The following is a 15,885-nucleotide window of genomic DNA, read 5'->3' on the forward strand; positions in this document are numbered from 1 at the left end:
GCTAAGGACACCTGGGCCTGGTGCCTGAGGACAGACACACATCAAGTATGTGCCGTATCGTCCCTGGGCACCAGTGCCAGAGTGAGGGGAACATCAGACAGATCTGATCTGTGCCCCAGTGACTGACAGTGGGAAAGTTACTGAGTTTCTCCAAGCCTAAGTTTGCTTGTCTATAACACAGGGAAAATAAAAGCTGATCCCACGGGACCGTTTAGAAGACAAAAGTGCCACAGTGTATGTAACGTGCCTTGGTGCAAGGCCTGGCTTCCAGCAGGCTCCTATAAATAAATATTTGCCTCCTTTCCTCCAACAATTAAAGCATGTGCTACGATGATCCTAGACTGGGGTGAAAAACACAACTGTACTGTGATTTTGTCAGAGAAAGTCTGCGTTCTTAGGAAATTCCTACTGGCATAGTTAGAGGTGAAGAGGTACAATGTCTCCAGTGATTCAAGAACAAAACAGGCATGGGTGAATTAGACAAATGAATGGAAAGATAAACAGAGAAAGAAGGATGGACAGATGGATGGGTGGATGGTTAGACAGACAGAGATGGAAGGACAGATGGATGGATGGATGGCGAGCTATACAGGCAGACAGACAGAGACTGATGAACAGATGGACGATAGAGAAAAAGATATACACAGAGATGGAAAGACACAGAGAAAAAATGATAAAGGGGCTAATATGTAAAGGAGTCGTGAATCTGCGCTAAAAGTATGTGGACGTTCCTTATACCTTTCTTGCAACTTTTCTGGAAGTCTGAATTATATTAAAATTAAAAGTTACTAATACCACGTTTTAAAAGCTGTGTCCTCGGGCAGAGGAGTAGACGGGTTCAGAGAGGATTGTGAGATCTCGCCAATTTGAGTTTTTGCTGTGAGGTATTAACATCCCTAACCCACGGCTGCCCCTGCTGAGCTCTGGGAGGCACACATGTGACAGAAGCATTTCCACTTTCCAATCCAAGGTCAAATCTCTAAGGGAGCTAAGGAGTCAAAGGTTGTGACCTACCCTACTTACTAACCTAAAGGGATGGTCGTCCCCTCCCGGGGGGACACTTCAGTAGGCCTGCAGGCCAGCACTGACCTGGAATGCCCCTGGGCAATCAGGGGCCTGGGCTGTACATTTTCACTTGCTGTGGTCACTCATTTAAAACCAGATGCTGCTTCTCCTGGTTCATGAGGCTGAGTCCCAGACCTCTCCACTCACCCACAAATTCTTTACAAATAGGTGGAAATGTGAAAGGAGCAAACAGGCTTGTGTAGGAAGATTCTGAGAACTTCCAATGCCTTCTGATGCAGGTGGGAACAGGCCTCGCAGATGAGTTCAAAGAACAGGCCCCGTTCAAATAACTCCAAGAGTTGCGATAAAAATGTGGCTTAGGGCAACAGGCCTGCGGGGTCAGAGAAGTTTCTCAGAGTGCTTCCTAGAGCTATAAATGTAGATTTGCTCTTCAATAAACAATTTCTCTGCTCCAACCCGATCTCCTTTAGGTGTGACCTCATTTCCTCTGGCACAGTCTGTGGGCCTCTGTTGATTTTGTGCAAAAGACACCTGAGGACAGACCCAAGGCAAATGTTTATTCCTCACGGTGTTGATTTTGAACATATGGTGCAGACAATAAATGGGCGTGCTATCCATAGCGATGGCTCTTGGAGGATTGACATAGATGTCTTTATTGATACTTTTAAATATTTTATCGAGCATCTTCGCTGTGACTTGGAGAAAATCTCTTTTTATTGGTGCCATACTTGCCAATGGGTCTTGGGGTGGTTACCAGCCGAGCAACTTCAATATCCCTGTAAACTGTATAGTTCCAGAATCTTAAACCTGGGAGGTCATGTGGTCCACACCCATTATGTGGGTGCTGATACCCGGGAGAAGTTAAGGAACTTAATCTGTGGGCAATGAAGTAATGGCAGATTTGTGACTACAACTCCGGTCTCAATGAAAAATCAATCAATTGCAGTCGTGATAAATTTGGTAAATGCATCCAATAGATGGTGCATAGGATAGGGGTTTGATGTTTGGATGCGCAAAGATGTCTAGAAATCCATGAAAATATGTATTGTGAGCTTATGTGAAGTGAAAAAAAAACAAGTACAACAGATTATATGGTGTTTTCTGATTTTTGTAAAAATATATAATTTTAGTATACATATATACATGTATATATATGTATTTAGTATGTAATTAAACATGCACATGTACACTAGTTAGAGATACACAGAGTGAAAGACACTACCTTCAGTTTGGTCTGCAGAGTTGGATTTTCTATTTTTTATATTTCTGTTACTGTTGGAATTTTTTTACACTATGTTTGTACTATTTTTGCAACGAGAAAAAATAATTAAGATTTTTTAAAAAGAAAAGGAAAGAAACCAGAAAACAAAACCTGCCCAGTTCTCCTGTTTCCTCACTCTTTAAAAATGCATACGGAGGGGCAGCTGGATGGCTCAGTTGGTTAGAGTGAGCTCTCAGCAACAGGGTTGCCGGTTCGATTCCCGCATGGGATGGCGGGCTTCACCCCCTGCAACTAAAGATTGAAAACAGCAACTGGACTTGGAGCTGAGCTGCGCCCTCCACAACTAGATTGAAGGACAACGACTTGGAGCTGATGGGCCCTGGAGAAACACACTGTTCCCCAATATTCCCCAATTAAAAAAAAAATGCATACGGTGGTCCCCGAGGAGGGGACAGGAGCAGTGAGGGAGCTGGACTGGTGGGGGTGGGGGAGGGGTAAGTATCATTCGTCTCATCAGTTACTATCTTCCTGCTCTCTGGAAGTCAGGAGACCGGAGTGCTCTGACTCACGGACCCGGAAGGCCAGAGTGAACAGACAGATGTTCTAGAAACAGCCAGCAATACGAGGGGCAACCCAGGACGTAAACCTCTAGCCTTCCACAAACATTTATGTTTCCCTGTGCCTTATTTATATAAGCTTCCCGGGGTGCAGGGGCCCAGTGAGAAAGAATCTATAAAAACAATGTGTATCGTCCCAGGCCAGGGAGGCCCAGCTGTGGCATCAGCACTAAATAAAGCCCAAGGTGGCGGTAAAAACTTCAAGGCGGTTTTATGGGGACAGTCAGCAGGCAAAGTACGTTTTGCGCAGGTGCAAGAAAACTATTTACAGCCTGAGAAGGCCCTGAAGGCCTGTTCGAGAAACCTGATTACTCTGTTTATGACGACTCCGACAGCCAAGGATAAAGTGCCTCTGCTCTGTCAAATGGCAGAAGCTTCAGCGAAAGTGAACACACTCTCCAGGGACCCTGGGGGTGGGGGAGGGGCTGGGGACAGACATAAGTCACCCCCTCCCCAGCAGCAAACGCAGCACACAACTGTCAGTTCAGTGTCCCATCTCTGTCAACAATAAACATGGAAACAAAAGGCTCACACCCCCGCAGAGCTGTGACAAGTGTAAATTTAGCAGCCAAGCCTGGGCTTGGTGAAGGTGGTAAATGGGATTTGTTATCGTTTTAGATTGTGTAGCAGTACAGAGACCTTCTGAGGGCTCGTTCTCCGAGCTCCGTGTCACTGTGTCCTCCTGCTTAAGAACAGGGGGCTTTCGAAGCAGGCCCCGCTCTTGGCTCCACAAACAATAGTGATAATACAACAGCGGAGTCTTGGCTGGTCCTCAACAAAATGTGTTTCTGAAGAGATGTATGTACGTGGCATCAGACAGAAAAAGGCCTGGCACAGGACCAGGAAACGCTTTTGGAGGAAAGCACATCAAAGCTTTCATAGGTTCTCCTGGGGGCTGGGGGCGGATAATGGAGGAATTTCAATCTCTCATTAAAGACGTCTTTCCAGTTTGAATTGTCACAGAAAGCATAAATTTTGAAAGAAGAAAACAATAGAAATGTATAGGCACAAGCAGCTCACAGCGCAAAGTGTCCTTTGGTAGCAGAGTTATCACCCTTTGATGTACCTGCTTATCTTTGGAGGTTAGTAGTTGTGAACAGAAAACAAAAAATTCAGTAATTTCTCTGAGGGACTCTCCTGTTACTTAAAGGAGCCTTGTAAAGCATCTTACAGCAGTGGATTAATCAGCCCTTCGTTTCTCAGGTTGTCCTCAAATGTCAGTATTTGTGTATTTCAGGTTTTCCTAAAGAGAGATACACCTACATTCAGTGCCATTTGCCAGAAATGGCGAACAACAGGGCCAGAAGCCGACAGAAGGATGTGACCATCCAGCCACTGCTGGGCACCGTTTGCCCTTGTCCCTCAGCTATCCTTGGGAAAGCACACGTGACCAACAAGACCTCACGGAACTTTCAAATGGTAAAACCAGTCAGATGATGTCTCCCCGCCTCCACTAGGTCTGTGGAAAATGCCTCCAGCATCTGAGTTCGTTCATCCTGGGGGAGACACTGTCACATGGCAAAGAATTCACGTGCTGGGTCTGAGCGGCCTCTGTACCTTGCTCCACGGCTGATGGCTGGCGGAGGCCTTATATGTCCCCGCACCCCCCAAGGCACCTCAGATCCTGCTAAGCAGCCTGTGGGGTGGGAGTGGGGGGAGGAAAGGAAGCTCACTAAAGAGAGAATCACAGCAAGGAACTCAGACCCTCGGAGAGAGGCAGCAGGACTTAGTGGTTAAAAGTGAGACCCCTAGAGCCAGGCCGCCTGGGTTGAAATCACGATGCCTCCATTCCACAGCTGTGTGACCTGAGACAAGGCTCTTAGTTTCTCTGCGCCGCGGTTTCCCTACCTTCAGGGTTAGCTGGAGGATTAAATAAGTTAATGCATACAAAAATGCTCAGAATGCATTAAGAACAATAGAATATCCCTACTGATATCATCATCAGCCTACAATGTCTGGGGGTCTCCATCACCTTCTTGCTGGCCTCCAATGCAGAAAGCAAAATGTTTCTTGTGTTGCTTCTCCTCAGGCTTAAGCCAGAAGACCTCCCCGTCTCTAGGCTTTGGGAAGAAACTGTACTCACGAATTATCATGGGTCGGCAGATTGCTCGTGTCTGCCCTGCAGGTAAGGAAAGTGCTTTCATGGAAACCTTGCAACATCTCTCAGGGGGAGAGCAGGTATGACCACAGGGATTTCTGGACAGACTCACACACGAGGACTACTGAGACTTGCCCAAAGTCACACAGCTAGCAGTCAGAACGGGCCTTAGGACAGGTTTCCCCACAGCCGATGAAAAGGACTCATTCCTCAATCATAGCCATTGTCACTTCTTACACACTGCACAGTTCACAAATCATCATCGCATACATGGCTCATCTGATGGCAGGACAACTCTGGTCTACCCCCGGCCGTGCTCCTACCTTCCAGCCCTGACCATTCAATCAGGAGACTGCACGAATGGCCACATACGACGTTCCAAGATTTGAACCATCATCAAAACAATCAATTACACAAGCCAGGTGAACACTCAGCCATTTACTTCACCTTCAAAAGTCATTATTAGGGGAGTATTGCCCCGTTCAAGGAAACGGAGCCCCAAGAAGTAAAGTGATTTGCGGAGGCCACACAGCTGGTGGGCCCCACAACAAGACTTGAACTTAGGGCTCCTGGCTCTACTTCCACAGGAAAGGGCCTCTGGTTTACTGGGCAGCCCCAAAGGATGGGGTGGAGGCGCCGACAGACGACAGATGCACAGTTGTCCTTCTCTTGCCTCTCCTCACGCTTCTCAGTCCTTTCCTTTTTATAAAGGGCTCTGCTGACACCAGCTCTCTTTCCTTTGCTCAGATGCCTAACCCACCTACCTCCCCTATCTGGGCCACAGTTCCCTTACCCTCAGTGCTGGGGTCTTAGAGCAGGTTGTGGGTACAGAGATGCCTCTATGATCCACAGCGGGGTCAACAGGCCCTGGGGTGGGGGTGGTGCTGGATCTGCCAGCACCCCCACTGGGACACAAGGTCATGTAATCGAAGACAAATGACCGGGCTCACTGAACCCAGACACTCTGCTCTCCTGGGACTGACCCAAACTGGCAACTGAGCATGGAGCGTGCAGAGAGGGAAACCATAAAATTCTCTCTCCAAAGCTTGGGCTTGCAGCCGGGTCTCTCTCGAAGCACTTCTGTCATTGAACATCACAAAGACACGAACAAATAGAAATCTCAGCCCAGGCAGGTCTCACTTTTTGTCATGAACCTCCTTGCCTCCCCATTCCCTCACCCCCAGGGCCTAAAATCTCAGCTTGCCCTTGTGGAGTTTGGCACGAATGCCCCAACACATGGAGGGGACAGCACGGGAGGCCTGCTGTCGTGAGCCTGTGCTTGCTTGTTGCATGAGAAGAAAGAGGCTGCAGCTGCTCACATCAAGAATTGGAAAAAAACACAGGCTCAGGCAAAAGCCCACAGATACACGTCCTCTCGCAAACACATTTTGTTTTCCTTTCAGTTCTGTGGCTCCCACCTCCTTCCATGTGTTCCCAGGGAATGAGAAGAGAAGTTCCTGGGGGCACAAGGCTACACAGTGACACACTGAAGAGAGAAAAAGTGTTGTCACAACCAGTAGAAAAGGAGGGATAAAGCTTTGGAGCTTTGGGGGACTAACGTGCATGTTGTAGAGAGAGAGAGGACCATAAACACAACTAAAAACAAAGTATTATACAGACGCAGCCATTTCCTCCAAGGGGCCAACAAATACTATTAGTGCAAGGTCTTCACTTTCAAACACATTTTCTTTTTCTGCTTCAAGTTTCAGAATGACACGCATAGGAAACAGTCCACTGCAATAAAACATCAACACCTTAAAAAAAATAACACACACAAACTGAAACTTATTTTTTTCTGAACCCGTGCTGAATGTTAGGAAGTCTTATATGAGTGCCTTCAATTTTAACAATTTATGTCAACTTTTTGATCTGTGTGTTTCAATACTTGCTGGGCAGAATGACACAAGTCTTGCCCTCTGTCCAGGGACACTTTTTCCTGCACTGCACAAAACCTCAGCGGCCCCAGCTTCTTCCTAGCTCCTCTGCACCTGTACACCCAGCATAGCAGGCGATAGAAACGCCTGGATGATGACAATTGAGAATATGCTTCTGTACTCACATTTGTCCCGGGGGAAGCTGAAGGAAATGCAGGATTTGACTGAGTAAAAGACCTTGCTGGAATGGCTGCATATGCTGTTCCAAGATTTGAGGCATAATCTAAAGAATAAATTACACAAAACTGGTGAAAATCTAGTTATTTACTTTACCTCCAAAAGTCATGATTAGGACGTAAGTGGGAAGAGAAAAATGAAAATTCCCTCTTAACGTATTGATTAGCGATTGGCGTGATTATACCTCTGGGCACGCTGGTAACCAGCAAAGCTAAGCTATGTCAGAAAATGTCAAAGAGCCCAGACGGCAGACCCAGTGGGTGTCAGTGTCCTGGATCTGTTTGCATTATAGATGCATAAGAAGGGCACACAAGGGAAGTTTGATCATTAAAGCTATGGCGTAATGAGCCTTTGGGAAGCTGATTGCTGGTTCAAGCTGCTGACCTGTAGGCCCTTACTCACCTTCGCTGTCAGCAGGGCTGTAAACAGCTGTGCTGTTGGGAGAGGCACACAGAGTTCCCTCTGCCGAGCCGAGGATACACCGGATACCAGCACTGGAGAGAGGTAAAAAAGGGGAACTGGTTATTCAATAAGATACAGGATTATCGTATGACCCAGAAATTCCACTCCTATGGATAGACCCAAAAGACTGGAAAACAGATATTCAAACAAAAGCTTGTACATGACTGATCATAGCCGCACTATACACAATGGCCGAAAGGTAGAAACACACCAAGTGTAGATCAAAAGATTTATTTATAGGTAAACAAAATGTGACACACACACACACACACACACACACGCCAGGGGTGCCAAAAAATGTATGCACATGACTCGTATTCATCTTTTGTTATTGGTATATAATGAATATTACAATTTTAATACAGTTTTTCCTTTCTTAAAACATGCATATTTGTGGCACCCTCTGTCTATATGAATATTACTCAGCCATAAAAGGTAGTAGATGCTTTAATATGGATGAACCTGAAAATATCATGCTAAGTGAAAAAAGCCAGTCAAAAAGGCCACATATTATATGATTGCATTTATATGAAATGTCTGTCCAGAAGGAACAAATTCATAGAGATAGAAAGCAAATCAGTGGTTGGCAGAGGCTGGGGCAGGGGGAATGGGGAGTGACTGCTTAATGGTGTGGGGCTTCCCTTGGCGACAATGAAAATGCGGAATTCGATGGTGGTAATAACCGCACAACCTTGGGAATACGCTAAATACCACTGGTTAAAATAGTGAGCCTTATGTGAATTTCACCACAATAAAAAAAAAAGGGGGGGGGGAGCTAGGGAAGAAAGACCTTTTTAAGAATCATTTTTCAAATTGTGGTAAAATACACTTGCCAAAATTTACCAGCTTAACCATTTTTAAACGTACGCTTCAGTGGCATTAAGCACATTCACACTGTTTTACCACCATCACCACCCTCCAGCCACAGAACTCTTTTCATCTGGCAAAACTGAAACTGCACCCACTAAACACTAACTCCCCATTTCCCCTCCCCCAGCCCCCGGCAACCATCATTCGACTTTCTGTCTCCACGACTCTGACGACCGACCAGTAGGTACTTCCTGTAAGTGGAATCACACAGTTTTGGTCCTTTTGTGACTGGCTTGTTTCACTGAGCATCCTGTCCTCAAGGTTTACTCACGTTGTCTGTCTCGTGTGTCAGAAATTCCTTCCTTTTTAATGCTGAACTGTATTTCACTGTATGTATGCACCTCGTTTTGTTTAGCTGTTCATCTGGCATGGATGTTGGGGTTGCTTCTACATGTAGGCTACTGTGAGTAAGAAAGGGAGGCCCTTTGAACGCACTCATTTCAAAACACTTCACCCCATCCTCTGTTCCACATCCCTGCATGGACATCTGCCGCCCCTCCACTGGTCTCCCGGTGTCTGCCCTTGCCCCCACCATCTATCCTGTGCTCAGCCCTCCCCGGCTCCAGTCACATTCAAAGCAAACAAGAGAGTTTTCAGGACAAGCTGGTACCTTCCTGACTCCTCACCCAGCACTTCGCTCCGGTCACACCGATGCTGCCTGAGCAACCCAGGGCCTTCAAACTTGCTATTCCCTCGGCTGGGAGTGCATGTCCCCCAGACATCCATGGCTCATTCCATCCTCCCCCCCATATAAAATGCAAGGACCAGCCCCAGGGTGAGTACACACACACACACACACACACACACACACACACACTCACTCACTCATTTCCTGCCCCTGCCTGGTGTTATTTTCTGCTTAGCATTTACTGCCAGGCATGCTATACAATTCACCGTTTATTTAGTTTATCATCTGACCCCCTACCCCCATTAAGTGTAAGCTCCTTCAGGACAGGAACTTTGCCTGTGTTGTCCTCTTCTGTTTCCCCAGCACCTAGAACAGTACGGCACATAGTAGGTGCTCAATGAATATTTGTCGAGCGCATGCATACACCTGTTCTCCAGACGGCACTTACTTTTCAGAGAAGACCAAACATTTCTGAGCATGTAGTTTCCCTTTCACATGCAGCTCCCAGTCCTAGGCCAGAAGGAAAGAAAAATGATAGAAGCAGAACTGAGTCCATGGGAAGGCAGAGGATGACTGCAGGCTTCCCCAGCCAGGCAGGGAGCTCAGAGCGACCAACCCTGCAGCAGGCGCATCTTCTCCACTCCTCTCCCTTCCAGCTTCCTGCGCCATCCAGCACCCCCATCCACCGCCCTCCTTCAGCACTACCTACACAGCCTGCACCCGTCTTGGACAGGAGCCCAGATTCACAAACCCGATTCCTCCTTCCCCTCTCCGTGGACCCTTGGTCTGACCACACCGCCATCCCATTTCCATATCTAGTTGGGAGAATCAGGCAGGTTGGCTCATAGTGAGTTGCTTTTAGGAGAGACAAAGTCCTCCATCACTTCCCACGTCAACCAGCCCCCTCCTGAGACTGAAGGTGAGAGGGTGTGTCCCACCTGAGTGACAGGGATGCACTTGCAGGATGGGACCTACGCAGAGAGAAATGACGTCGTGTGGTGTGACCCACACTAAGTAGGGATTGTGATGAAATGCACATGGGAGGAGAGACAGGAGGCAGTCGGCCCTGAGCTTAAAAGACGGTGGCTCTGGGACGGCCAGACCATATCCCAGTGTCCACTCTGCCGCCTTCTTGCTATGGAGCCCCCGGCAAGTCATTTCATCTCTGTGGGCCTCAGTTGTCACATACGGAAAATGAGAATACTAATAGTATGCAACCTTGGGCAACTACTGCTGACACACAGAACACGTTTAATCTACGTTAGCCATTATTATTATTATTGCTTTGAAATATTTCACTGCATCCTCAATACATTTTGGAGGCAATTTACACTATTATATTATAATAGACCTTTGTTTGCTGGGGCTCAAAGCATTTTACAACTACTGGGAAGTGTCAGGAGGCTCTATCTCCATTTCACAGATGGAGAAGCTGAGGTCCTCTGTGATCATTTGTCTAGGTCTCATGTGAGAATTTCTCTCTTGCTCCTGATCCAAAATTCTGCTCATTCCCCGCCCCCTCCTTTCATACTCAGTACAATGTATATACTCCAGGAACAGTACGTTCTAGGCGTACCACAGAGGAAGAGCCCTCATCAAGGAGATGGGAGACCAGTTCCCGAATCCCGTTTCTGTAACCCAGGTGGGGTTACTTGATCCTCCCACTCAGCGGCAGCTTTCTCAGCTAAAGACATGGGTAAGAATCTCTTACTTGCCTTAAAGCAAAGGACTGGCCCTGGTACATTTCTGCAATTCCTTTTGGTTCTAATACCTATGATTTTAATCAAGGGTATTGATGGCAACATTTTGTTACCCAGCCCCCAAATGCACCAGCTCCTCGCCAATGAACCGTGAGAGCTGGGTGGTGGTGGTGAGCCCGCCCAGGCTCTAGCTGTGGTTCCCAGCCGGTCTTGCATGACTCACCTTCAGATCAAACACCTTCTTGTCACAGACGCTGCAGATGTGTGGCAGGTGGAGGGGGGCCACCCCGTGAAAGTCATTCAGCTCGTGAGCCTGCAGGGGCCGCACGGCCAGCACTGCCTGCTCCTCCTTGGCTCGCCGCCGCACCTCGCTGAAACCCTGTTTGCTGTTGTTTGCACGACCCCCGAAGGAAGGAGGGGTTCTGTCTGGGGTGGGCTCCTCGGGATCATACAGGTCATAGGGCTGGCTGGGTGGTGGAGGCCACAGGTTGGGGCCGGCTGTGAGATCAGGCTTGCTCTGGCCGGAGAATCCTTGGGGGCTCTCCCACTGGCTGTTTGGACCCGGCAGCAGTGGGCCTACCTCACCTTTCAGGCCCCCCGCCTGCTCAGCCGCAAACCCACCTGCCACGTGCGACCCTTGGGAATTGGGTCCGTAGAAGTCCTTGGGAAAGGCAGCTTGGCCATCTTGCCCTGAGTGGCTATAGTGCCCTTCATAAGTCACACTGCCCGAGGTAGAGGCCGAGGCTGGCAGGAAGATGGGCTGACCGTCTGTTTCAGAGCCATATGCCTGGCCGGAGGGGGCTTTGCCATACTCGTAGAATCCCGCTGCAGCAGGAGTGGGCCCAGTCTTGCCGAGGCCCAGGAGGACTGCTGGCTGGGCAGGGGTCTGCGGCATGACCCCGCTGAAGGGATGCATCACCATGGCACTGGGGGGCTGGCTGGGAAGGCTCACGGAGGGTCCTGGGCCTCGTGTCTGGCCGGGGGGTGAGAAGGCAATCGTATTAGAGGGAAACCGGGCACTGGGCACACTCGCAGCATGTTGAGGCACCCCAGTATGGCTGTGGGGGGCACTGATCACAGACGGATGCCTCAGCTGGTTGAAAAGCGGCTGGGACATGGCCACTTTGGAGAGGACTTGGTTCAGGACCGTGGCCGCCGCAGTGTTGTTGGTGACAGCTGTCTGTGCCAACTTCAGCCGGTGGAGGGTGAGCTGTGCTTGCAGTTGAGCCAGTTGGAGACTGGCAGGAGAAGGAAGCAGAGGGTTCGCGTTACTGACGGAGAACGGGTTCTTGTCCAGGAGCTTGGCGGCACTGCAAGAAGACAGAGGTGGAGATGCACAGCTGGTTCTCACCAAGCGGGGCACGGGTTCTTTCTGTGCTAATCTGTGGTGCCTCCACCCATGTAGACAAGACCCTCCCACCCGGGCCCCATGCAGAAGTGAGTCTGCAAAAAATCTGTGCTCATACATACATGTCACTTGAAAACAAAACTCCAGCAGAAAAATTATTAGATGACAGAATGTGCAATCTCACTGGTAATCCAAGAGATACACGCTAAAACAGGGAGAAACAAATATTTGCCTAGCAAAGCGGCAGTTATTTTTTTAAATAATAGCACTCAGGGCTGGTGTGAGAGAAAGTGGAATGTATACATTGTCAATGATGGTCTAAACTCACACAACTTTGTTAAACAGTAGTCAGGCAATATGCACACCTTATAGCTATATGCCTTAACCCAATAATTCAATTCTATAAACGTATCTTAAGAAAATGAACTAAAATTCAGGCAAAACTAGATGCCCAAAGATGTTTAATAATACTATATTATTTAAGAGTTCACAGTTGAACATCACAAATATCTAATAACATGGGGTAGGGGAGTAAATTACGATCTATGTATAGAATGCAATGGTAAGGAGACCCTTACTACTGGCATTTAAATTTCTATGTCATTATTAATATTTAAGACACTCAAAAAAGTGTAATTGGCACCAAGCTTATGACGGAAAACATTGTAACACACTGAATGTTCCTTGGGGATCTGCTCTCCTCATCCACCCCTAATCCCCATCGTTGCCAATGGTAGACACGACCCTGAATTTGGTATGGTCATTATTTACTACTACTACTGCTACTACTACAAATAATAATAATTAATAATGACATGAGAAAATCCATATACTCTAATGTAAAGTGAAAAAAGCAGGCTTCAAAATTGCATATAGAATGAATTGTGTGAATATTTGTGCCAAACACGTTTTCATCCCTGTCTTCATTTCACACCCAAAAGCAGCAAGAATCATGCTCTTCAGTCCGCTCTCAGACTCAACCAGCATAAAGAATAACCAAAAAATTACAAGAGAAGAATCTGAATCTGAGGTCATAGGTGGTAGTAATCATTCATACAGAGTCTTACTACAGGTGTGTTCTGTCCGTCATATGCCTTTTGTGTGACCTCTGTTGGTTGGTTATGGTGTTTTCTGGACCAAAAATCAGGATGGGTGGTCTGGAAAGTGGACAGACTTTCCCCAAAAGTCTGGGATGTGTGGTTACCACAGTTAGGGCTCTTTTGTTAGACCATATTTCCTGGGTCATAAACACCCCTTCTGGGGCATTGGTGTAATCAGGAAATGTGTTTAGGATGCTGATGAACTGGAATTCCCAGGATATTTCAATGGGAAGAATGGGACTGTGCGTTTGAAATTGGGATTACCATGAACAACCCAGGCACGTACATTCAACGTGCCTGGGGAAGTGTGGGGTAGAAACTGTAGAGCTGGGACACTTTAGACAAGGTCCCCACCGTCACAGCCTCTGTACACTAAAAGTCTGATGATGATGAAGCAAAGGAGAGAGGCGATGGGGTGGGCACAGGTCAGGCAAAAAGGGGGGGCATAGAAAGTGTGTGCCACGTCACACACTCTGGAGACACTTTGAGGAAAGCAAGCTTCTGCTTGGGTTGGTGCTTTGCGCTGGTCTGAGAGCTTGGTGGGAGGCAGGAAGTGGCGAGGTTGTGAATGGGAGTCTCACGTGGACTCTTAGCCTATGTTCTCTCATTTGCTCTTTCCATCAGTCCTATGGGGTAGAAAATTTTCACTTCAATTTGCAGGTCTAGCACCTAAAGCTCAGAGAGATTAGGTGACCTACTTATAAATACTCATAGTTGGTGAGTACAGACGTGGGATTCAAACGCCAGTCAGGCTTTGAAAAGAAGAGAAAGGGCACAGGTGGTTAAGTATGCAGTTTTCCAGCCCTCTTTTGAGTATGTCTCATGGGCTGCTTCACTGTTTTGTTTGAAGCAAGTTCTCAGCACATCAGGCACACCCACGTTCAAATACAAGTACAAAACACATTTCAGAGCCAGATAAAAATGACTTTGGGTGATTAGTCCCCATTCTGTGAGAAATCAAGAATTTGCTCTAAGTCACTAAAGAGACACTACCCTTCACCAGCCAGCAGCCCTGGTGTGCTCCAAAGGCAGAGCAAGCTGGCTGCATTTTAAGATATTGGGGGGCTGGGGAGATCAAGGTTAAAGGTGGTTACAGACGTTACTCAGCTGGGTAGTTGTGTCAGTTTCAGGTAGCCCCAGTGGGGCCCAGGCACAAATCATGGCCGGCAGCAGCAGAGTTAGGGAGGCACTAATAAGTAGGCGAGAATATGAAAGGAAGAGAAGGATGGTCAAGAGTCTGATGATAGATATCAACTTGTGTAGTATTAAGTAGCTGAGCTTTAGAAAAGCAATTAAGCTTAACGCAAAACCCTGCCCACACAGGGCCAACCCTTCCGACCAGGTTTGTACTCAATGCAGTCTGTCCTTACTAACAAGGTGATAATGAGGTGCCAACTTGGTTTCCATGACCAGAGTAAGAAGAGTTTGGTTTTGTTTTTCCAGGAGAAGTCAGCTGTATTTTCTAAAACTGTGTTCGGGCTAGAGGGAGCTCTTGTTGAAGATTCCCATTCAGCTCTGCAAGAACACGTGAGGAAGAGCTGTCTTTCCAACTAGGAAAGCCAGCCCTGCTGGGTATTTGTAGGTCAGCCATGGGAAACACGTGCTGTTCTGAGTACAGCCCAGGTTACAGATCACCCATTCAGATCCAGCATGAAATAAGAAGACTCGCTACTTTCTTCCCATCTTCTGCTTTGCCTAGGAAATTCTTATTGTACCCAACTTTAGTCAACCTTGAGTAGAAGTGATTTCATGTGAGTCTTCAGAGCTAGACACCTCTTGTGAACCAAAGACCCTTGGATAAAAAGGAAAAGATCAATTGTCCTATTTTTTTAAAAGCCCTAAAATTCTTAGCCCACAAAAATTAATAACCTAAAATTCATGTGCATATAGCAATCATATTTTTGAACCAAAAATGGGGCATATGATCTGACACCCCTAAGGGCTAGAACCAATGTCTTCCAACTACCTTGGTTTATCACTGTGCCATTACTTTGTACATCGAACCTTGTGTTGAAAATAATTGCTTATGTGTCTTTTTCCCTCCACTAGACATCAGCTCCACGAGGGAAAGGAGCAGGTCTTGGAGGCTTTGCACACCCCTTTGCACTTGGTGAGCACTCACTAACTGCCACTGACAGAATGGAGAAGGAAGACAATGGACGTGGCTCATCAGAACCTGGTGGCTTTAAGGAGACATGGACACCTCTTTTGAGAGTATACATTTCTGTGGATAAAGACCCTCAAACAATTCAAAAAAAAAGAATTAAATATGCCTTGAAAGCCAATAGCTTTTACAGCTTAAACTGCAGTCAGCTACAGAGTCGTCCACCTAAAGAGACTGTCAACAAGTCCCCATCACAAAGCAGGAGATCCAATACCCTCTTCTCCCTGTCCGAGTCCAGGTTTTGAAACCGATGACTAATCCCTGCGGTGGGCTGAATAATGGCCCCCAAAGGTACCCACGTGCTAATCCCCAGAACATGACATGGTGAAGGGGATGCTGCAGAGGTGATTACATTAAGCATCAGGAGATGGAGATATTATCCTGGATTGTGGGGGGCGGCGAGTGGGAGAAGCGATGTCATCACAGAGTCCTTACAAAACGGCAGCAGGAAGATCAGAGTCAGGAAGAGACAGATACAAGGAGGACGCAGAGGTTAGAGAGGAGCGAAGATGCTATGCTGCTGGCTGTGAAGATGGAGG

At 47.3% G+C, this 15,885-nt stretch overlaps 1 protein-coding gene across 1 annotated transcript in view; it reads right to left on the reverse strand.

The window, feature by feature from the left end:
- The window catches only part of RBM20 (RNA binding motif protein 20), a 179,453-nt gene that overhangs the window by 41,552 nt on the left and 122,016 nt on the right, over positions 1-15,885 (reverse strand). Inside the window, exons 2-5 of the mRNA XM_033131368.1 lie at positions 10,958-12,044; positions 9,483-9,544; positions 7,477-7,568; positions 7,023-7,120 (exon numbers count right to left, since the gene is read on the reverse strand). Of these exons, the coding sequence (XP_032987259.1) occupies positions 7,023-7,120; positions 7,477-7,568; positions 9,483-9,544; positions 10,958-12,044 (1,339 nt within the window). The remainder of the gene's footprint in view (positions 1-7,022; positions 7,121-7,476; positions 7,569-9,482; positions 9,545-10,957; positions 12,045-15,885) is intronic.

Source organism: Rhinolophus ferrumequinum, chromosome 16, assembly GCF_004115265.2.
Source record: "Rhinolophus ferrumequinum isolate MPI-CBG mRhiFer1 chromosome 16, mRhiFer1_v1.p, whole genome shotgun sequence".
In the NCBI taxonomy this organism is placed as follows: Eukaryota; Metazoa; Chordata; class Mammalia; order Chiroptera; family Rhinolophidae; genus Rhinolophus; species Rhinolophus ferrumequinum.